Below are 23,359 nucleotides of genomic sequence, written 5' to 3'. Positions count from 1 at the left end.
CCCAAAGAGATAATGTCTGGTTATCATCTAGCAGGTTTCCTCCACCATACAAGTAGCTAATGACAGCATTACGCTACTGCACATTTCCTGCTGGGTGTTTTTGACTATTGCATTGATGAAACTACTGTATTTAGAACAAGAGCAGCGGGTATAATAGGCCTGGGGAGGTTAAGCCTCCCCTAACCGAGGCCCTGGCCCTGCCCACACTCCACCCTCTCTTCCAAACCGGCGGGAACTCCGCTCCGGCCAGATACTAGTAGGCGGCTGGGGCCGGTGGGCGGCCTGGTGCTGGTGCCGGCCGGCACTGGGGGCAGCCAGTGGCCCAGGGCAGTTCAGCTGGGGCTCCTCCGGCCATAGGGGCGGGGGATGCTCGGGGCTCTGGCAGAGGGAGGGGGCAATAGAGGCAGGGCCTCAGGCGGAATTGGGGTGGGAAACACGTGGCTAGCCTCCCCAAAAGGGGGTGGGGGCTTGCAGGGTGAAAGCTGGTTAGTTCTGTGCTTGTAGGCCCTGTTCACACTACAGCACCTGTAGCAATTGCATTTGAAGCCATTTTGCAAGGTGGTTGCAGCCCAGTGTAGTTATAACATGGTTCACATCTACCCCTTCCCACTGAAAGATGCCGTCGGCTGTCTAGAAGAGTGCTCTATGGAGCTGGTCACACTGGGTATTTTTGCTGAAATTCTCTACCGTTGCTGCCAGCATTTCAGCGCCGCTGGGGGTAGCAATGAGGGGAGGTTAGTGTAGGCAGTGTTCCAGGAAGCCGATGGTATTTGAAGCACCATCCTGTTTAACCTCGGCATGAGCAGGTCTTGCCAACACGTTGGCTTAAGACGCTGATGATCACTGGCAATGTGGCCATTCTAGAATGTCAACCACTGTGAGCACAAGTGGTAACAACTGGGGGAAATATTTGGCAAAATAGCCCATCACTGACAAAGCCAGAAGCACCATCTAAGCCAGCAGGGTTTTCAAATCTCCACACACACTGGACTGGGAAACTGTACATGCTGCAGTTGGGGATGCTCAGTGGGCTTAGTCTAGTTCCTCAGGCTTGCTAGATGTGCTGAGGAACACGGCAAAGAGATGTTCTGATGGGACCAATATGGGACAGAAGCTCTCTACCTGCAGCAATCATTGAGGGTACGTCTACACTACAGAAAAAAACTCCATGGCAGGGAGTCTCAGAGCCCCGGTGAACTGACTTGGGCCTGTGATACGGGACTAAAATCAGCAGTATAGACATTCCCGTTCGGGCAGGAGCTTGCGCTCTGAGACCCACCCCATTGCTGAGCCTCAGAGTTTAAGCTCCAGCCCGAGCAGGAATGTCTACACTGCTATTTTAATCCCCCGCAGTGTGAGCCCCATGAGCCTGAGTCAGCTGACCCAGGCCCTGATGTGCGCAGACTCAGGGTTTTTTTACACAGTAGATGTACGCTTAGTGTTGAAGTGACAACACCCCACCTGTTGTTCTGTGATTATGTTTTCACTCTGACTCAAAGGCTTGGTTTATTTGCACATTGCAAAATAATCCATCCTCCACAGAGAGTTAAACAAGGGCTCCCCAGTTGCTGTGTTGATCAACCCCATTGCACGTCATGAAATCCAAAAGCCACAGGACCAAAGTCAGCTCTCATTCCCATCTGTGCAACCCAATGAATGAGGTCATTTGTGCATAACAGAGCAGAATCGGGCCTGTAGTGTGAGCTATGGATCTGATTATCTTTTGGATACTTGGCCATTGTATCAGTAGTTGATCAGTGTGTAATTCTCGTATTGAACTTCCTTGCGCAGATAAGATGGAGGCAAGGTAGGTCACTAAGAAAATTCTACCAATAGAAAATTTATCCCTGTAGAAATCTGGGGCCAGGGCCTCAGCTGGTGTGAATCAGCATAGCTTCATTAACTTCAGATCAGTTCACACCACAGGAAGAATAGAATTCTATAGCAAATACATTCCCAGTTAAGTGAATGGGGTGCATGGATCAGCATTCATGTTGCACCCCCTGTCAGTACCTGGCCTGGGCCAGGGAAGCTAATGATCCAACCAGCGGATCAAATTTGGTGCCACCTGAGTCAAGTTGCACATTTGCTAAGAAGAAGTTAAGTGAATGGAATACAATAGCTAACACATCTCCATGCAAAGAATGGGGTTCAAGAGTTAATGGATTCCCACTGAAGCTAATGGACTCTAGGAGCTACTACCTCCAAAGCTGAGCCCAGTCGAAATTTCAACTGACATTTTCTGGCAGCACCATGGTACAGCATCACCACCTTTGACTCACTCTTCCTCACAAGCTGGAACAATGAGAAAGGGGCAGTGAGCAAAAAAGGGCTCAGTTCCAGGTTACTCTAATAGCTGCAGAAAGCACTGACCATAGACTTTGGAGAAGTCTGGAGCGGTTCAAGAGACAGGCATGGTGTATGGGAGTGGAAGCCAGAAATTCCCAAGTTATAGTTCTGGCTCAGGCAGCAAGTTCTTCCAAGATTCTGGACCTGTTACCTCACCTTCCTGTGTCTCACTTTCCCAGTGTACAATGGAGATTGTAACAATTACCATTCTCCCTAGGGTCTGGTGGTGATGAATGAGTTAACGTCCATAAAATTAGTTCTCTGAAAACATCTGCTCAATGTGCAGCAGCAGTCAAAAAAGAAAACAGGAATACTGATGTGCAGTTCTGGTCACCCCATCTCAAAAAAGTTATGTTAGAATTGCAAAGAGCACAGAAAAGGGCAACATAAATGTTTGGACTGGACGACGGGATGGATTTCTCAATAATTGCCCTGTTCTGTTCATTCCTGCTGAAGAATGTGGAAGTGGCCACTGTCAGAAGACAGGATACTGCGCTAGATGGACCATTGGTCTGACCCTGTATGGCTGCTCATAAGTGTTCTAGAAGTCCCACTTTTTATCTACCTCAACATCTGCATACCTGAACCTTAACTGGATTTGAACACCTCCCTGTGTGTTGGGGATGGGGCACTAAATCAGGAGGCTCTTCCCAACTATAGCTGTGCCGAGATGGGATCTGTGCCAGCTACAAGAATATCTCAGGCCTGAACTCCTCAACATTCAGCAACAAGTTAGGACCTGGGTTCCTCTTGGAAAATAATGGGCACATTGTCAATCTGTTTTGGGTATTGCAGATGGCTCCCCATCACTGCAGTATCTGAGCACCTCACAATCTCAAATGGATTTATCCTCACAACCCTCCCCTGTAAGGCAGGGTAGCGCTATTATCCCCATTGTGGGGAACTGAGGCCCAGAGCCACTGAGCGACATTCCCAAGGTCCATGGTAAAGGAGGGAATTGAACCCAAGTCACCAGCTAGTGCCCTATCCATTGGACCATCCTTTTCTCTTGATTACTGATTATCACCCAAACCATTCGCCCAGCCCAAGGTGGCTGTTCACTTTTGCTTATTCTGAACTGTGACACTTCCTGTTCAAAGTGACCCCAGCTTGACAATGGCGTTGCGCTCATACCTGGGGCGAGGCCAGCAGAAGGCTCATGACCCAAGCGACATATAACATGAGTCTGTTGCGTCGACTGGAATTAGCGAAGGCAAAGGGGTGGAGGATGGCTGAGTGCCGGTCTATGCTGATAACCACAAGCACCAGTGCTGCAGAGTACATGGCAAAGAGCTTGAGGAAGTTCAGCAATTTACAAGGCAGGTCCCCGGCGTACCACTGGACTGTCACATTCCACACAGCATCCAGGGGCATGACCGTGAAGGTCACCAGTAAATCTGCCACTGTTAAGCTCAGTATCAGCAGCCGGACATGGGACTTCCTTCTCTTCCTCATGATGCTGTATAACACAACTGAGTTGCTGCATGCTGCTATCAAGAAAAAGCAGATGGTGACAATCACACGGACCCTGGCTGCTAGGGTGAAAGTGGGTTCGATCCAGGGCTCGGGGCAGTCGGAAACAGAGAGGTTTTCATCCACGACATCAGCTGACTGAGGAGGAGTCATAAGGTCCCGTTCTTCAGTCATTCCCTACAGGAGAACAAATGGCAAAATCAGAGAAGAAAGCTAGGCCTAAAATCCCTGTTGGGTATCCATTTAGCATGGGACAGCTTTAAGTGTGATGAAGAGGGAGGCTCAATTGGCTTAGCCAAGGATTCTCAAATGTTTTAATATTCTTATCTGGTAGTACCTTAACGGCCCCAACGAGGGCTGGGGGCCCACTGAGCTGGGCGTAGGGTCTGACTAGATAATCTAAAGGTCCAGGCTAGCATAAACTCTGTGAAACTTCAACTCTATTAAAACCAAAAGATTTCACCTGCCCTAAAGAGCTTACAGGCTGAACGACCAGACAGACAAACAGGCAGAGACAAGCAACAAACAACAGTACAATGTCTTCTCTGTTTCCTAGTTTCCATAGTGTGAACCACCTCTCACTAGACAGATAGTCCCACAGAGCTGCATCGTCTTCCATTTGCTATTGAGAGGACCATCACCTCCTCCTCTTCATAATTACGCATCATCCCCATGGTGACTATAGCAACCGCTCACATGGAAATGTATTTTAAGCACTTTTCAATGCTGCTTAGCAGGTGGAAACAAGGAGGTGGCAGTCCCATGTGACCAGCCAACTGTGCAGATGACCCAGTGTGGTGGGGCAGGACTCACTCCTGCAGCGTCTCCTGCTAGTCGTCCAAGAAATTAGCATTTCCAGCCTCCAGAGTGCCTCCGGAGCTCTGCAGGCCAGTATCCCATCTGCTGCTGGACCCCACATCCCTCCTGGATGCCGGTGCCCCTTTCACACCAGGGTGCTGCCCCCTGTCAGCACCCCCACAGACCTGGGTCTGCCCCCTGCCCCAGGGAACCCCCACCTTCTATCCCCACCTCGCCTCAGTCTTTGGCTACTGTCAGTCACCATCTAGCCCCCGTTCCCTGGGGCAGACTGAGGCTCATGAACCAGCATGAGGAGCAACTGGCCACCCTCTGGAAGGGTTTGGGTGCCCACTGTAGCCTGCTTAGCTCCCAGGTGGGTTTCCCTTTCTGGTCTGCACCGTGGCCTGTTTCACCCCCGCGTGGATTTCCCTGTTGAGCTGGGGCCTCTCTGCCCCAGACCCCCTCTCTTCTGGGCCCCTGGTCTTTACCACACCCTCCTTTGGGGTAGTCTCAGACCAAGGCCAGAGGATCGGGCTCTCCCTCCTTCTCTGGGGGCAAGACCGTATTACTTGGCCACGCTTGTGACACAGGAAGCACAGCCAGTGCATTCCTTGGGCCACCTGCGGGCTAGGCCTGGCCCTGTGAGTCCCATGAGGGCACTCCCTCTTCTGGTACCCTGGCTCCCCACAGGACCAACAAGTTTGGAGCCCCCCTGTTGGCTTCACAGGGGGCACTCTAGACTCTCCACAATGTCCTGGGCGGAGCCTCTTTGCTCCATCCCGATAGGGGCACTCCCTCTTATAGTGCCCCGGTCGCCCACAAGGCGAAACAGTCTTTAGGCCCCGACACTGGCCTCCAGCCCAAGATGTTGGCCCCCAATGAGAGCTATGTGCCCTCCCCCACAACAGCTGTAGCAGCCTTGCTTGCTGCTCAGCGAGACGGGCCACACAGGCTCTCCAGTAGTAGTCCCTCATTTCTCCATCTTCAGTTCCTTCACTCAGATTCCGGGCAACAGTCCAACAGTCCTTGCCCTTGCCCCCTGTATCAGGGGCAGACTGTCTATGCCCGCATTCTCCACCACGTTGTAGCGGGGGCGGGACTCACCCCTGCGGCGCCTCCTGCTTGTTGTCCAGGGAATTAGCATTTCCAGCCTCCGGAACACCCTCCACAGGCCAGTGTCCTGCTTGCCGCTGGGCCCCGCATCCCTCCCAGACCCCAGGCCTCTCCCTCTCAACGTCTAGAGAGAGACTGTGTCCTCCTGGCCCACTGCCCTCTTATAAAGGCCAGCTGGGCCCTGATTGGGGCATGGCCGCAGCTGTGGCTGTTTCCCCAATCAGCCGAGGCTGGCTGCTTTCCCTATCAGCAGCCCTCTTGCAGCCTCAGCCCTCTCCCAGGGCTGATTTCAAGCCCTTCAGGGCAGGAGCAAGTGGCCATCCCGCTACACCCAGTAAGAGCTTGGTGCAACCCAGCGGGTTCATTGATCACAAATAGAGAACCTCTGGTCTAATGAAGAGTTAAAATGCACCTGAAATACTGAGAATCTCTGGAATTGTGATACTCTGAAGTAGATACGTTGAGTTCCATGGAGTTTATACTGGGTGTCTGGGAGAGAATCCATGTGATAAGACATTAAAAACAGAAGGCCTGACTCCTCATTGAAGACCCATTGGCACTTTTCTTTAGAGGAGGGGTGCCCAACCCAGTGTCTTTCGTTACATTCTCCTTTGGTCTGCTGTTGTGCAGTGAGCTTGGGTGTGTGGCTCTGGAGATCGAACCACTGGCTGTTGTACGCTGTGCGCAGTGAAGAGGTGTCAAATCCCATCCCTCCACACCACAATCCTAGGAAAGGTCCCTGAGGTGGAGACTTATGGAATCTTCCTTTCCTCATAAGTATTTCCATGGGAGGCAGCAATCTGAGCAAAAATACTTCTCCTATCCATGTTAGCACAGCCGCCATGAACCTATGACAGCCCAGGCACCTGTATATTGCCCTGTTCAGGTCACCGGGATTATATTATTATTATTCATTATTTGTGTTACTGCTTGGGACCCCTAGTCATGGAGCAGGACCCCCTTGTGCTAGACGTTATACAAACACGGAACAAAAAGACGGTCCCCACCCCAAGGAATTTACAATCTAAGTCTAAGACAAGGAAACAGATGGGTATAGTCAAACTGATGGAGGAGCACAAGGATACAATGAGACAACATTGGTCAGTAGGATAGGCAGTAGGCTCTGCACACTAGCAGCTGATAACACAATGGCCCATACTGTGAAGGCCTGTCCTGCACTCTGCCCAGAAAAAATGCCTAGCAATCACCATCTAATATTTATTCACTTACAGCATGAACATGTTTCAGGGCTGCCAATGTTATCTGTTTATTCCCTGGAACAAGAGCACTGAGCTATGTTAGCAGAACACAGATAACACTCAGAAGAATTAGACACAGCAGGCCATCTTTGGTGTGAGACCCCTGTAGTCGGTCCGTATTACACCAGGAATGAATTTGGCCCACAGTCATTTTAAAAACTCTGATTGAAACTCATCGCTTGCTAAATGGAGATGGGCCATTGGCCTGAATCTGCCAAACTTTGGAAGTCCAAAAACAAAACAAAACATAGGACCCATGGCTGAATTGGGTTGTTAGGTTTGTTTTACAAAACCTTCTCATGACAAGGTTTAGAAAGACCACACCACCCTCGTTTTTGCCCATCTCTGTTTGAAATAGACAGGGACCTATATTAGAACCATTTACATGAACCCCTAGGGACACACGCCCCCTGAACATTGTGGGTCCAGACAGAAAAGGACCTGATCCTGAACCAATGCCAAATCACTGCAAAACCCAAACCCAACTGACAAGATTTTTCCAAACCAAACCAGCTCTGGGTGTCACCTCTCTTTGGTGTCAAGGTTCATGACATTTTCTCAGCCCTTATTAATCTGATCTCCAGGACTGCCTATCAATATCTGATTCCGACTTCCAGTGTATAACAAACCCACAAACCTCACCTGCTTCTTAGCAGAACAGAGACATCCGGCCGAGCTCTGGGTTCAGTAAGCAAAGGATAATAAAAGATATGAGGTTAACCAAAAAGAGAGAGAGAGGAGTCTCTTTCTTTTTTTCCCCGCTCTGCTCAAAATAAATAAAGATGCACACAACCGCTTTTCACATCTGTGAGAAGTGCTTCACCCCCCTCCTTTCATTCATCTGTATGGTGACATGAAGTCAATCCCCAACAGTCCCCCACAACTGTCTCTAAACATGTTTTTGGGGGAAAGGGGGGTTCCCTGCAGAAAGATGCAACTTATACAATTTCAAAGCCAGATTCTTGCCCAGGTAACTCAACTGTGCAGAGCCACCACTGTTCCACTTAAACTGCCCTGTGCTCCCGTACAGAATGATATCGTGAACAAGCCAAATTTCAAAGGCAAAGACTTTCAAATTTAGGAGAACACAAACAATGAGTACCGATCAATGCGAGCAGCTGACAAACCGTTTCATGCAGCTGGGGCTGATGCTCAGTTTCACTTACACAGCAATAATGTGCTTTCCCCTGGTGAAGTTATAGAAATAAAATGATCAGCAGAGACCGAATCTACATCCTGCTCCCGAACTAACCTATTGTTACTACATACTTACACTTGCCTCTCTCTTCTCCTTACTATCATTTAGTCCATGTTCTGTGCCTAGTTACAGCTGTTTGCTTTGCTGGAGCCCCCACACAGAAAGTAAGCGCAAATATTACCAGATTCTTAGATCAAACCCCAAAAAAGCAAGCAAAAAGCGATAGCAATGACAAAGTACCAAACTGGTCGTTTCTCCTGTTATTGCCAGTCCACAGGAGGGAGGAATGACACCAAAGCCCAGTATCCGTGCTGATTGGAGCTGCTGCATTCAATTCATCGATGGGAACATACCTGGTATCCGCATGCCCTTAAGGGAAAGGAAAACCGTTGCCTCTCTCTTTATTTTCCCGTGCCAGAAATATCAGCCTGCTCCTCTGCTGAATTTAGCCAGCCGTCTGCATGATGCAGATCTGCCTTCCAGTAAAGAGGAGACGCAGAGAGCTAGCAGGGTGGCTGGGAGCTGTTACAGTGCTTGGTCTATGCACAAGAGGAGTGTCATTCCACTCTCTGCTGCTGGCACTGGAATTCTCCTAGAGAGACCCCACTGCCCAATGTAATTCAGGTGAACCTAGCATAATGCTTTAACAATGCACAAGGAGAGTTGCTTTGATAGGAGCCCACGGGGGGCACAGCTCCAGTGCATTCAGGGCTTAGCAGGTTTATTTTATGATGCTTGTTAGGTCTGTATTTTAACATGTGCAGAATGCCGAGTGCCTCTGTGGTGAGATGGGGTACAAACATAGCTTTATATATAATATTATTATTGCATCCTTAATATTATTGTATTGCTATGGAGATCAGGAAAAAGGCTCATTAACCGGGCCATGAATCAAACTGCTCCAAAGAAAAGCAGAAGAGATTCTTTGCCCTGGGTCAAACCACGAGGTCCTTATTCCATTTTTAACCTAGTCCATACATAGGCAAAACTGCATATGGACTGGGTAAAAACAAATCTCAAGATTTGACACACACGTGAAAACAGGTATCAAGCAGTGAACGTCCAGGTACCAACACATATTTCAGTGGAGCACTTGGGCTGGATCCATGCAGGGACCGTATGGGGGCACTTTTGGGTTTTCAAATGTTAATGACTAAATGGGCCTCCTTTCCTTTTAGGATTTAATGAGCCACCCACTTGAGGATTTAATGAGCAGGCCTAGGAGACAATGACAAATCTGCTGCATTCAGGGAAATGGCCACATTCAGATGCTGCACCTGCTTACAGCAAAGCTGAATGTTGCCTCTTCAGGGACAGCATCACCATTCCAGCACATCAGTTGTCTGTAAATCAGTAATTATTACATGGACTGTTGTTGAACCTGCTGTTGCTTAGACAACCGTGACACACACACACACACACACACACACACACACACACACACACACACACACACACATATAAAGCACATACACTGCAAAGTTCCAGGAGTATACAGCTCTTTATTAGCCCCACTGATTGGGGTTAATAAGGAGGGGATGTGATCCTGAATGGAAAGCCATTAATTGGGAATTAAACACAGAGGGAAGAGGAATTGGATAACATGTTCAGAAGTCCCTTAGTGACTTAGAAGTCTATGGCCCATTTTTGAAAGAGACGTAGACACTCAGGGCTAGATCCACTAAAGGGTGAGGCTGACATCTTATTTTAGACACCCTGCACCCAGTGTAATCCCCAGTCCTGAGTTAGATGCCCAGGCTCTCTATACAATGCATGGAGACTGGCATGGAGCCAGCCAAGGACAAACCTACGGTCTTGGACGGGATCATGAGTGGGTGGCTAGAGCCCGTTGAAATGCAGCTGCACTTCTGTTTGGGTACGTCTCCTCCAGCCAAAATGGACACTTTCTAGCTCTAATGTAGACATACCCTTAGGGACTGGGGACCCTCAGCTGTGGACCCTCTCCTGAGTTAGGCTCCCAAGGTAGGTTGGTCCTTTCTCACAAAAAAATAGAGGAGGAACCCTTACACCTAATAGCCCAGGGAATGGAGCACATGGGGAGCACCACGGTGTGGGTTTCTACTGAAGTAACCCACGAATCTTAATAATAATTCATTGCTAGTAACTTAACAGTTTTTAATCAGGTAATTAGTTAACATATCTCCAGCGCATCTGAATGCAGGTCAGTCTAACCTAAAACCAGCTGCCTCCTCCCAGGGTCAGCCCCCAACAATCTGAAGAGTCTATTCAGTCTCTTAAATCCATTAGAACGCCACAGCCACCACCACCCTCTCCTCGACGGCATCAGGACTCAGGCCGCTTTGCACATGTCCAGTGGCAGAAATGTAGGGGACTTTACCAGCAGCGACATAGGCACTTACACTTGGCTTTGAGGATCTCTGTTTTGGACTTAGGCACCTCAAATGGCAGTTAGGTACCTACATCTCTTTGTGGATCTAGCCCTAAGAGACTAAATCTCATTGCAAGTCAATGGGACTTAGGCAATGCCTAAGCCACTTTTGAAAATGAACCCTAAGTGACTTAGAGAGCTAGGTGGCTCAATGCCTAAATACCTGTAAAAATCTGTTCAGAGGATCCTCTCCTGCCAGATGATCTAAGGAGCGGTGTTGAGTGCTGCATGTCCTTCTCTCCGGCTCGGGGGAAGATGCTATGGAAGCAGGTGCTGTAAAGAACGAAGAGTTCCTTGGGTGACAAAGACAGCGAGGAAGAGATGAACTATAATATCAGTCTGGGTAATTTAGAAGTCCAACACACACACTGGATAGTGTGTATCAGGAAGAAAACCACATGAAAGGGTCAATGCTAAAAATTAGTGAGTAACTTTGAATGCTGTCTTTGACATTCACAAAAGTCTCCAGAAGATGGCGCCTCCGAGTAATCAGCAGGGGGACGGCTCAGCCTTCCGCTCCCAGAACTGGGTCTGTCTTCTGTAACCAAACCTGCTCTCAGGTCTCATTGTGAAACCCACACTAAGGCCAAGTTTGCTGAGGTTCTCAAAACTATCAGCAAACCTGTTAAAGTAATGGTTTCCGGTGGCCAGCATGCAAAAATGAGGTAACTTTGTGCAACACCAAGTGGTTTCGATCTGAAAGTTAGGCTAAACTTTTGGCCATGTTCCATTTTGGAGGGGGGGATTATTCACACCTGCAACTCAAAGCAACTTTGGAGCGGGGGGAGTGAACCCCGAAACATTGGCTCTGTCTGTGATGCCAAGCGAGTGCAGAATTCTAGGCTGAATTAAAGCACACAGGCAAAAGCAATGAGCCCAACGAGAGTAAATGGCCAAACTCTCATTGATTTCCCTGGGAGCGACAGCAAGCCATATTATTTTCCCCGGTATCATGAACAATTAAGGACTCATGCCAAACGCTGTGACCTTTAGAAGAACTGTTACAATCCCCTGGAGGAGAGGCAATAGCAGTACTTATTCACACACAAAACCTCAGTGCTAGTGACTCAGTATAGAACAAGGTAACCTTTTCCTTCCTCCAGTAGGGCCTGTACAAGAAACCAGATACAGATAATGACACCCAAAATTACACAGATTAACAAAGGAAATAAGAGCAGGAAAGCCCTAGAGAGCACGACGTGCTAGGTGCATAACTAACTGTATGTGTAAAATGTTCCTATGTTTGCACACCGAACATGCACATGGAAATACTGCAGCTGTGCACACAAAGTGGGGAACTGGGAGTGGAAATAAATTAGGGTCATTTGTAATTGCTTGATTTGTGAGGAAAAGTGGTTAATTGCCAGTGCAAATAGATGAAAAAAGGAGCAGAGGGAGAGAAACATTGGAGTGAAAACCATATAGTCCAAGGAATAGTTCTGACATTTTTCAAAATTTTCAGCAAATTGAAGTTGAAAAAGATTTGTTTTGATTTTGAGCCTTTTAAAATGTTTTTCATTTTTTAAAAAATAAAATGATAGGAAATTTCTAAATGAAAAGTCATTTTGAGTCAAAAATCAAAACATTCCCATTTGTGCTCAGGGGTTTTTGTTTTGTTGGACTGAAGCAATTCAGTGAAATCGACACGAATTTCATTTTTCGCCCCAGAAAAGTTTTGATTGAAAAATTTCACCCTGCTCCATTCATATGCAATGATCCAACTTATGTCAGCCACAGGGTTTGAATCAAAGACCTTCTGCAGCACAGAATACACCTCTATCACTTGATCTGAAAGAGTACTTCCTTTTCCTTTAGCTAGTAGCAGTAATAGGCTATTACCTTCTACACGGATTGACCAGTGCAGAGGGACCAAACACACACTCCACAAGCCTATTACATATACATGGGGCACGTACTTGTATCAGTCTACCTTTGGGGGTAGAATATTCTATGCATAGTGCAGGACTTTCTAATTAGTTTGTGTTTTAAAGATTGAATCACCGTTGAAAAAAATACATCTAATTACAGGGGGGAAAAGGTCAGTGAACTCAAACTAGTTTTGGGAATCCCAAAGTATAGTAAGAGCCTACAGCCCCTTCAAACTCTGCGATGGTGGCTCATGCTGCATTTAACTATTCGATCGCCCCCACCCACATACCCATGTGCCTGCCCGTTTCCTAAAGGGATTTACATTTAGCTCATGACAATGACATTGAATGGACTGGAGGAGGCTGACCCTGTCCTGGAACTACATAGAAAATATGAGCTTGGAGTTTCCAACTGCAATGAGAAAAGCTAGGGAGGGGCCAGGCAGGCAGAATATCTGGAGAGCTGCAAACACACAGGGCAGCCTACAGATCACAGCCACCAAAGGGGAAAACCAAACAATCCAGGGAGATACCAATATTGACTTAAGTGAGAAGTGTCACTCCTAGAGGAAGGGGAGGAGTAACCCAGCAGGCTGGGGGAACTAAGCACTACCAGAGGGATTATACCAGGGATCGAAATCTCTCACCGAAGTCACTTTCAGTGTGACACCTGTCAGGCTGAGATACAAAGTAGCTGCTTTATCACCAGGAAAATTGCTCCTGCAATATACTTCTCTGCTGAAAATACCTGGGAGCAGTACTTGTGTATTTGAGGGAACGAGACATCACAACATAATTATATAGTACTTGATGATCTCCTCTTAGATACACCAATGTAAATCAAGCTAACCCAGTTCACAATGGCGTAACTAAGGGCTTGTCTACACACAGTCTTTGTACCACTTTAACTATATTGGTTTGAAACTGACATAGTTAAATCAGTAAAATCCATAGTGTGGATGTAGTTATTTTGCTATAAAGGCACCTCATACTGGTATAGTTTGTTCCTGTAAACCTACATCCATGTTAGGAAATGTACCAGTTTTACTGTTTGGTTACACAGCGTACCAGTAATCCTTACATTTAACTTGGTATGAAAACTGTGTATAAACCAAGCCTAGGAGTTCTGTGGCCTGTGTTTTACATGAGATCAGACTAGATAATCATAGTTGCCCCTTCTGGCCTCAGAATCTATGAAAGAGGAAGAGTTGGCCCATACTACAGGCCAAACTACTTTGCGAACATTATTAGCTAATTTATTCTCACTGCATCCTGATTTTGCACATAGGGAAACTAAGGCACCGAAAAGGTAAGTGGCCACACTCAGTGAGTCATTGTGAGAGCCAGGATTAAAACCCAGGTGACCCTGGCTGCCCAGTCCAGTGTTTTAATCATTGGACAAGTGCTGACTCTGGGTGCGTAGGGAAAAACGGCACTTACACTACAAGTCATTCATAAAGCCAAAGAAGGAGAGAGAAGATGGATTGTCAGAAAACAGGACATTTAACCTCAAGTAGAGAGAACAGGCTTGGATGAGCTAGAGGCTGATAAATCTGCTTTGCAGACAACGCAGCAGGGATGGTGAATCGTTCTGTAAATATTGGGAACATCTACCAGTACGTGTTGTCCTTCTTAAAAACAAAAAGAACAAACAAAGCTAGTAAATCCCTTGTGATCTTTCCATCATCTGCTCTGATACTTATTGAGGAAACGCTCACCAGACAGAGAATGTGTTGTTCAGGTCTACACGCCGTTGACATGCACTAAAGCGATGTGCAAGCTCACCTATTTTAAAAACCCCAGGCCAGCACCAAGAGGTTTTTTCTTAAGAACTCCTGTGTATGGAGGGACAACCAAATGGGGGATGGGCATGTTATTTGCTTCTGTAGTTTCTTGTTTGGTGTCACACACTACATCTGATATTATGGATGCTTTCAAACACAGTAAAGGACTCTGGCAGGCAAAGGGATAACAAGATCCAGTGGTGGGAAGCTGAAGCTAAATAAATCCAGGTTAGAAATAAGGTGCAATGATTTAAAAGTGTGGGTAATTGACAACTGGAACCGCTTTCTGAGGGATGTGGTGGGTTTGCCAGCGCTTGGCAATCTTTAAGTCACGATCGGATGTCTTTCTCAAAAATATGCTGTAGATCAGCCAGAAGTTCTGGGCTTAAGGCAGGAATCACTGTGTAAATTTCTATGGCTTACATGATGCAGGAGGTCAGACTCAATTATCATAATTTAAATACATTTACAATTGTTCATAGACAAATCTCAATTTACTATCAAACGGCCTCCACTTTCAATTCAGTTGCTTCTCACTGTCTGGAGGGGACACATTCCTTCTAGGTGATTGTTTGGCTCTGTTGCTGCTAACCTGTTCTCCAGTAGCCTGACAGTGTTTTCACCTATTTCAATAAGGTAATGCATGATCTCCTCTGAAAGCAAATCTGCACCATCCAATGACCTCATGCCTGCAGAAGACCTCCTTGCCATACGTTCATGTTATGCAAACAAAGGGAGGTTTTTGCACCTGGTGACCAAAAAACAACGACCCAAGCTCTAGTTTGACTTGCAGGGATTCTGTCAACTGTTTAACACAGTATGCAATAGATTTACTTTAGAGTCCAAAAATACACCCCAAAGAAACCCCTGGGTTCAGGCTTGCCCTCATTGCTTTCACTGTCTCTGCCCGAAAAATACAGGGCCCAAACCACTTCACACATCTGTGAAAATCAGGAATAACTTCATTGAAATCAATGGAGTCACATCTGGTGTAAAAAGTGGCAGGATCAGAATCAGGCCCTTTATGAATACAGGCCCATGAATGAAATACAAAAATACTCTCCACCCTGGGTGCTCTGCCTAGGAGTCAGGACCACCCTGCTCTCTCGCATTGCTAAATGAGAGCGGATCCCTTTGTCTTTCTGGTCTATTTCGATGACAAGCTCATCGGGTGAGGTGCTGTCTTTCCCTGCGTGTCTGCCCAGCAGCCAGCATAATGGGGCCCCGATCTCGGCTGGAGTACCTAGGTGCTACTCGGCTGAGCGAAGCGAGGCCTAGCTCGCCACTCGCTGACATTTCGTTTTGTCTCTTTGTGCATCAGGGGATAGCTTTTGAAGATCCCCTCTGAGCGGTTCTAAACTTTCAGGGACTGGTCGAGGCATCTAGAACCCTTGTGATTTTGGTGACACGAGAAATGCGGGACCGCCACATTGTGCCCATCTGGTGCTGCCGGGGGAGAAGCATTGTGACATCGGGGGCAACTCGGCCAGTCAGCCCTCTCTCCCACCAGTTCATTTGCATACTTCAATCCCATTGGTTGAAATGAGTCGGCAAATGAAACTGCAGGTCAGGTCTGACGTGCTTGGACAGAGATGATGGGTGGCAGGGATTCAGGCCTGGAAGAGCAGGGGCTGCATCAGATCAGATCGCAGGAGTGGGTGGGTGAGATTCTGTGCAGGACGTCGGACTAGATCATAATGGTCCCTTCTGACCTTAGTATCTATGACTCAGATGCTGTACTGAGTAAGGCTGGAGATTTGCATTGTGACTTCCTCTGCACTATGCCTGGCTCAGGCACGTACATTTACCTTTGCCCAGTCAGAGCTGTTTTAGTTCAGTTAAACAGTGCCCCTCCGGTGTTCGACTCCTCGACTGGCAGCACTAGATGGGTACGGGCAAGGGGAGAGATGGCCACAGGTCCGGGTTTGGGGTACCAGAGGCAGTGAGCAATGACTGACTGAGTTACCTTTGATGTCAACATGCCGCTGCTCAGGTTCCTCTGCCTGAAGCACCCCATGGACCTTGTCAAGTGGAAGCTGTTGACATAAAACAATGCAGAGAAGAGGAGGAGTGGCTAAGACAACTTCACAATAACGTTTAAGTTTAATGGCAGTTACAGATTCAGGGAGAGAGACTGCTTTCCTCCTATTCCCACTCCCTGCGAGCTCGGCCTGCATCAACAACCAAGTGTGCCACCTTCTAGTTAATAACACTAACAAGGGCTGGGGGTGATCTGAGGGGATCCCAGTTGTGGCTCCGAACTAGCAGGGGAGGCTCTGATGGGGGAACAGTTACAATGGGAGAACAAATGGCAATGATATGCGTCTCTTGCTTCTTTCGAACAAACATCTGAATGGAAATCTTGACAAGTGGTTTTCCCACTTGGTTCAGCCGCCCTGTTTTCTAGATTAGTTCTTGTTAAGAAGTCCCGTTTGTCCCACAGGAAGCACGGCTATCCATTCTGGAAAAAACACTTCCCCAGCTGACACAGCTCAGCTTGGATCATTTTACGATAAACCCACAAGTGACGCAAAGTGGAGGCCGAAATGCTTTTGCAGCTTGTTTGTGGGCAAGCCTGGAGTCTGTTCCAATCCTAGAAACCCAGTTAGGAAAAGCAACGTGTCTGTTGTATCTCAGTTGGTGCAGCTAACTACCCCAGTTTGCATCTGTAAGTTTGTTCCTAGAAGCTTTGAGTCCAGGAACTACAATTCCCAGGATGCACCAGGGGAGGAGGAGGAATGGGAGGAGCAGGAAAGGAAGAATGATGAGCTCTGTGAAAGAATGAGGGGAACAAACCTTACCTTGCTATTAGCAAGTTTCCAGAGTCTTCCTCTCAGGGGTTCAGGTACACAACAAACTGGCAATGAGCATAAAAGAACCACAGAGAAAGAGAGATCTAACTTACGCACGTGCCTCGTGATTCCTGCTGCTGAGAACTGCTGTTGCTGCTTCCAAGGAAAAGCCACAGGCCTAATGCCTGCTGCTATCTGCAACTGCAGCTTGCTGAGAGAAGTTTAAAGGGGCAGTGCCTATTTCTTCAAAGTGCCCCTTTTTGCCAGCTGGCTTGTTCCTCTGCCGTTCTGAGTATGCAGCTTGCTTCCACACTTATTACCAGGACACAAGTTACACCTCGTCCATTCTTCATGCCTACCCCAGGAGATGTGCCCTCCCATAGGAACAATGGAAATCTTACTTCAGCAACTGTGTTTGCGAGAGAAACTTCTGCTTACACTCCAGGCAAGAGGAAAGCGTTACTGCTTCATTGCCTTGGTTCTGGAAGTCACTATTGCATTAGCCTCCAGAGCCCTGATTGATCCAGAAAAAGCCTAGGCTGTCATTGAGATAGATGCTTTTCGGAAGGAACACATTTCAGAACCTACCTGTGTAGGTAGGAGATTTATCTTAAGATCGGATCACAAACCTCTTTAAGCTTTATTCACCATGTGAGGTTTTGGTGAGCAACACCAAGAATTGCTAAATGGGCCACCAAACCAATGGACTTTGATTTCCAGACAGTACATCTTTCAGGAGCCAAGAACATGCACTGCAGATTGTCTATCTTGCCTGCCCATACCTTATCATGAGATTGCAATAGAGCAAGATGATGAGCAGAGTGTCATTTCAAAAATCTCTGCTACAACTCAAGGAGTAATCAAAGTCTCAGAGTGGGAAACAGCCATAAGAGATGACAAGGTACTTCAGGACCTAAAGTCTTACAAAGTCAACAGATGGCCTTAGAAGATGATGACACCAGAACACTTGCAACCCTATATACACATATCATATGAGCTATCCCTTGTACATGAATTAATTTTGGGAATTGATCATCTTGTTGTCCCTGCACTTATGAAAGAATGATTGATTCACCTGGCACATGACAGACATCTGGGGATGAGTCTAACCAAAAGATGACTGCGACAAGACTTCTGGTGGCCAGGGATGCACAAGCCGGTTGAGGAAATCATCAAGAATTACATGGCTTTGTCTTAATAGTGATAAATCACAGAAAACCTTCAGCATCCCTCTCACACCAGTTGACCATCCCATCTGTCCATGGGAGAAATTGGCTCTCAACATAATGGGACCATTTGAAGATCAGCTTGTAATGCAAAGTTTTGCCATAGTAAGTGGCTGGAAGTTACATTCAGTGGAAAGGTTATCACTGAAATCATGATTAAGTTCATGCCATCAGTCTTCTCCTGAGGTGAATTTTCTAAGAAATTGGTAACTGACAATGGAACATAACTGACCTCTGCTGAAATGCAACATTATCCCAGTAGCAGTGGTATCAAGCACAAAATGGTTTCTTTATACCAGTGGTTCTCAAACTATTGTACTGGTGACCCCTTTCACATAGCAAGCCTCTGAGTGCAACCCCCCCTTATAAATTAAAAACACGTGTTTATATATTTAACACCATTATAAATGCTGGAGGCAAAGCGGTGTTGGCGTGGAGGCTGACAGCTTGCGACCCCCCATGCAATAACCTCACAACCCCTCTGAGGGATCCCGACCCCCAGTTTGAGAACCCCTGCTTTATACCATCTGAGAGCTAATGATGCAGTCAAGAGAGTGAACAAACTAGTGAAAGAAAGTTTGCAACTGACCAGTTTGCAAGTGAGACCATGGAAACAAGCTTTATGTGAAACACAGTTTGGTTACAGGACCACTCCACACTCAACAACTTTGAACTATTAAGAGGATGCAAGGCCAATACACAACTTACTACCTGTCAAGGGCTTACATATTCTTCTTTTTCAACCAAATATCCCAAAAAAAACTCCTTGTGAATGTGTTGAGAAAAAATAGGAGAAATACAGACAGTATGTAGATTGTAAGAAAGGTGCTAAACCTTACAAGTGTCAATCTGAAGATTTTGTTCGCGTGAAGCTGCGTTATGGAGTCAAAAAAGGATGTTCAAAATATTGATGTCCTTTGCAGATAACAAAAATCGGAGGAGATCCTGCTGTATTAATAGATGGAAAGAAATGGAACATTTTCAGGGTTGTCCACAGCTCATCAGCCAGCAGTTGGAGAAGAGAATGCTGATGTCCACCTTGGACCAGTGAACATCAATGACAGATAGTGATGATGGACAATCCATAGTAGTAGGAATTGCTCCACTGCCTAGTCTCGTTACTGCCTCTCCAGGTAGTAGGAGAAGTGGGAGACAAAGGGGACTGCCCAAAAGATGGGAAGACTTTGTTACTGGACTCAAGTGACTGTTTAAAGTTTTACAATGACTATTTGAAAGGGGAAATGTGTGTTATAGCTAGCACGGTGCAAATACCTACCCCAGTTTGTGTTTGTAAATTTGTTCTGTAGCTCTGAGTCCAGGAACAATAATTCCCAGGATGCACCAGGGGAGGAGGAGGAGAAGGAGGAGAAGGAAAGGAAGAATGTGAGCTCTGTGAAAGAGTGAGGGGAATAAATCTTTCCTTTGCTGTTATCAAGCTTCTCGAGACTTCCTCACAGTGGTTCAGATACAAAACAGTAGTAGCCTTTGACCTGTATTACCTGTGCAACCACATAGGGTTTGTCTACACTGCAGGATGGCCATGACTGGCCAAGGTCAGCTGACTCAGGCTTGCGGGACTTGGGCTGCAGGGCTACAAAATTGCAGTGTAGACAATGGGGTTGGGGTGGAGCCTAGGCTCTGAGACCCCTCTATCAGCAGCCCCAGGCTCTGAGACAAGGTGCCATGGGTTTTTTATTACAGTGTAGACATACTCATCCTTGTTTATCCAAGGATCGCGCATGCAAACAACTCGGGATCCACAATGGCAAAGGCCTTCTCATAGGTGGAGAGGAAGCTAGGACTCGTAGGGTCTGAACCAAAGCCTTCTGAGCTCAGTGGAGAGTTGACGTCAGTGCACTTTGGATCAGCCCCTTGCTTTGCATGGGGCCCTGTAAAGCTGAGGCTTGCCCCTGTCAGTCAGCTGGTCAATATAATTCCGTGGACGATCTACTCTCAGCAGTGAAGCTGTACACGATTCACAGGGATTTGGACTTGGGCTGGATGAATGGCACAGTTTATAATTTATCTGAGATGGCATTGTATGGAATTTATGATCCCTGCTCCTGGCATGTTTAAATTCCCTCCCGCAGCTTGACAGGGGATTTGGTTTTGGATAGAGAGAGATTATATGGTAGGCTAAGTGTGTATAGTTATTTTGAGGGATTTTATGAGATTATAGGCGGATTGGCATTGCCTGCCCATGGCAACGATAGGCGATATGTCTTAGTGGAGCACATGGACTTTCCCAAGACCTCTGCATTTGTTCTCTTTTTCAGTTCAAATTTTAAAAGGCAATTCTTCCTCTTATAGGTGGACCCCTATCTATCTCACCCCCATCTCTGGATACTTGAGCACCTCCCAGCCTTTAATGCATTTATCTTCACTATGCTCCTGTGATTAGGGCAGGGCTGTTATCCCCATTGCACAGATAGGGAACCGAGGCACAGAGAGGCTAAGTGACTTGCCCAAGGTCACACAGGAAGTCTCTGGCAGAGCAAGGAGCTGAACCTGAGTCCACCAACTTCCAGGCCAGTCCCCTAACCACTGGGCTATCCTTCCTTCCCATTGTAGAGACCTCAGGGAATCTCTGTTAACAAAACTCAGCAAAAATACTTGCTTCCATGCGGGCTGGATATAATCCATTGTGCCTTTCACAGGGCTGACCGATTGGGACTGGATGAACTCCACTTGGAGTTGCAGAGGAAAGTTCATGGGTCCACCGAAGTGATCACCACTAAAAGGAAAAGACCGAGTCTGTCTCTTTCCTCCCCCACTGTCTCCCCTCCAAGCATTGTCAGTTTAGCTGAATACATATCCTGCTCTTCGGGTTCCAGGACCAATGACTAAATAGTCTAAACAACACTCAATCATCATCATCAAAACCCACCACCTCCAAAGAACACCTAACTGATTGCAGCTGAACCCATTAGTAGAGGCAATGGAGCTGATTTGCTTTTACACACAAACACCATGCTTAGCCGAAGTTCAGTTATCATATCCCATGAGCAACCATGAGATAACCATTGTTATCTACTGGAGGGAATGGGGCTGTTTTCTGGGCTTACAGATTCAGCTCAAAATCTGAACAGACAATGAAGGCCAGTTACATGTTTCCTCCATCTCCCCCCCACCCACTAAACAAAGATGTGCACAGATGTGACAGTATTTTGCAAAGGCATTGCCAGGTCAGTTTACAGTCTTGGATACAAAACCAAAGAAGCCTGCAGAAGAGCATTGCACAGTTTCCATCCGTACTGAATCTTAAAGAAAAGGGGAGTGTGTGGCCAAGGCAACTAGTGAGGTTGGCAAGACAGAGATCTTAATACAATTGTCAAGGCTGATTCCCCACTCCGGCACTTTGAGTGCAGAAGGTAGGGGCCCGCAAAGATTTTAAAAATTAATACTGACCACTCCAGGCTTGTATTAAACTTCCAAGGTTGCAGCTTTTCTCTGACCTCAGATGGGTAGATGCTGCAACTACCCAAGTACAAAACCCCCCTTTTTGGAACCCAGGAAGGCGCACTTGGGAATTCTTCCCCGTGGGGTAACCTCAAGCCCTTTCACCCCTGCCCCTCCAGGGAAGAGCTGAGAAAGAAAACAAAGGAAATTAGCTGTTGCCCCCAACTAATTAAACAAAATATGCACAAACCTCTTAGGACACCGAAAATACAATCCTGTTCTTAAAAAAGGTAAATTTTATTAAAAACAAAAAGAAAGAAAATACATCTGGAACTTCGGCTTTTGCTAGGTTTAAACAACCCACTTACCAAAATTAAACATCAAGAGTAATCTTCTTGAGGTCCAGCTTAAAGGTTACCAGCAAAACAAAAGCATTTGGGGTTAGCACAGAGGAGTCCACAAGCCAATAAGAAATAAACTGAGATAAACCTAATTGCATCTTTCTAGACATTTTCTGATCTACTTACATATCTGGGGTTTCAGATGAGGAGGTTTTAGGTATGATCTGATGATTTTCATACCTGACAAAAAGCTTTTTACAGCTAGTCCCAGCCCTGTCCCCTCTCTCTGGAGAACAGACAGACAGACAGACAAAGGGAGGTTTTTTCCAAATTTTAAAAATTCTAGCCTTTCCATTGGCTCTTTTGGTCAGGTGCTCACTCCCGTTCCTTTTACCTGTGCATGGAGACTTTTTAACCCTTTACAGGTAAAGCAAGTAGAGAACTGCCACCAAGAGGGATTTTATAGCTAACAGGCTGGCTGGGTGTCCACAAAAGGGAGCTACCCCCCTCCCAGCCATTTATCACAACAATGTATGTAACTTCTCTTTGTTTTGGTAATGAGAATCATCTACATTTATTGTCTATTTGTTCACATGGATATTTCTGTTTGGTCAGAGTAATTTATAGCCTCAAATAGAGTTTTTCAGAGACTGATCTTTTCCCCTTAAGTTTTTTGAAGGCTTGTGTTGTTTCAAAAGCAACTTGTCCAAGGAAACTTCTGCCTCATGTTGCATTTGAAACAGCAAGTCTAGTCAGGAGGGGACATCTAACTTAGTGTTTTTGTGAGTAAATACCAGCATCCATGCAGTCATTTCCTCCGGTTAGGTTGGAAATGAGATCACCGCTGGAATGGTTTCTTGATATCGGACAAAAAGTTCACAAGTTAAAAATATGCTCATGAAGTTCCCATTCCCCCCCCCATCCTTAAATACATTATCTGGGCTCGATTTCCAAAATCACTGTGCTGAGCTAGAACTAATTCCATAACATACCTCGTGCTATGGACATGCCTCTATCAGCTGTGTAAATATAGTAGCCATGTGCTTTCAGACTAGCCTTCAGGCCAGGATCTCAAAGCCCTTTGGAACATTCACTGAGCCTCAGAATATTATCCTGAGAGGTAATTCATCCTCACTCTAGAACTAGGGAAACTGAGGCACAGAGCAATTAAAGCAGGTCAACTTGCACAGAGAGGTATCCTACACTCAACTGCTCCATGACAGCTCTCCCAACTCTGAGACTGCAGTAGCACCCTGACACCTCCAATGTGCAGGCAGGACGCACAGAAGGATTCTTTCCAGAAACACACCCTCTGGTCCTGCCTTCCACCACTTGCTTGTATCAGCAAT

At 46.6% G+C, this 23,359-nt stretch overlaps 1 protein-coding gene across 5 annotated transcripts in view; it reads right to left on the bottom strand.

The window, feature by feature from the left end:
- LOC119863048 (gonadotropin-releasing hormone II receptor-like) overlaps nt 1–23,359 on the bottom strand; it is a 54,242-nt gene that overhangs the window by 5,114 nt on the left and 25,769 nt on the right. Inside the window, exons 1-4 of one of the 5 annotated variants that reach the window (XM_038420789.1) lie at nt 17,054–17,221; nt 16,219–16,288; nt 10,764–10,873; nt 3,484–3,999 (exon numbers count right to left, since the gene is read on the bottom strand). In XM_038420789.1, coding sequence (XP_038276717.1) covers nt 3,484–3,996 — 513 coding nt within the window. In that variant the 5' untranslated portion in view covers nt 3,997–3,999; nt 10,764–10,873; nt 16,219–16,288; nt 17,054–17,221. Of the gene's footprint in view, nt 1–3,483; nt 4,000–8,430; nt 8,722–10,763; nt 10,874–16,218; nt 16,289–17,053; nt 17,222–23,359 lie in introns of those variants that run through there. The other 4 variants (XM_038420790.1, XM_038420791.2, XM_043493906.1 and 1 more) reach the window with 4 other exon arrangements.

This window comes from Dermochelys coriacea, chromosome 10, assembly GCF_009764565.3.
Source record: "Dermochelys coriacea isolate rDerCor1 chromosome 10, rDerCor1.pri.v4, whole genome shotgun sequence".
Taxonomy (NCBI): Eukaryota; Metazoa; Chordata; order Testudines; family Dermochelyidae; genus Dermochelys; species Dermochelys coriacea.
Note: the sequence above shows the minus strand (reverse complement) of the source record. Positions and strands in the feature narration are given on the sequence as shown.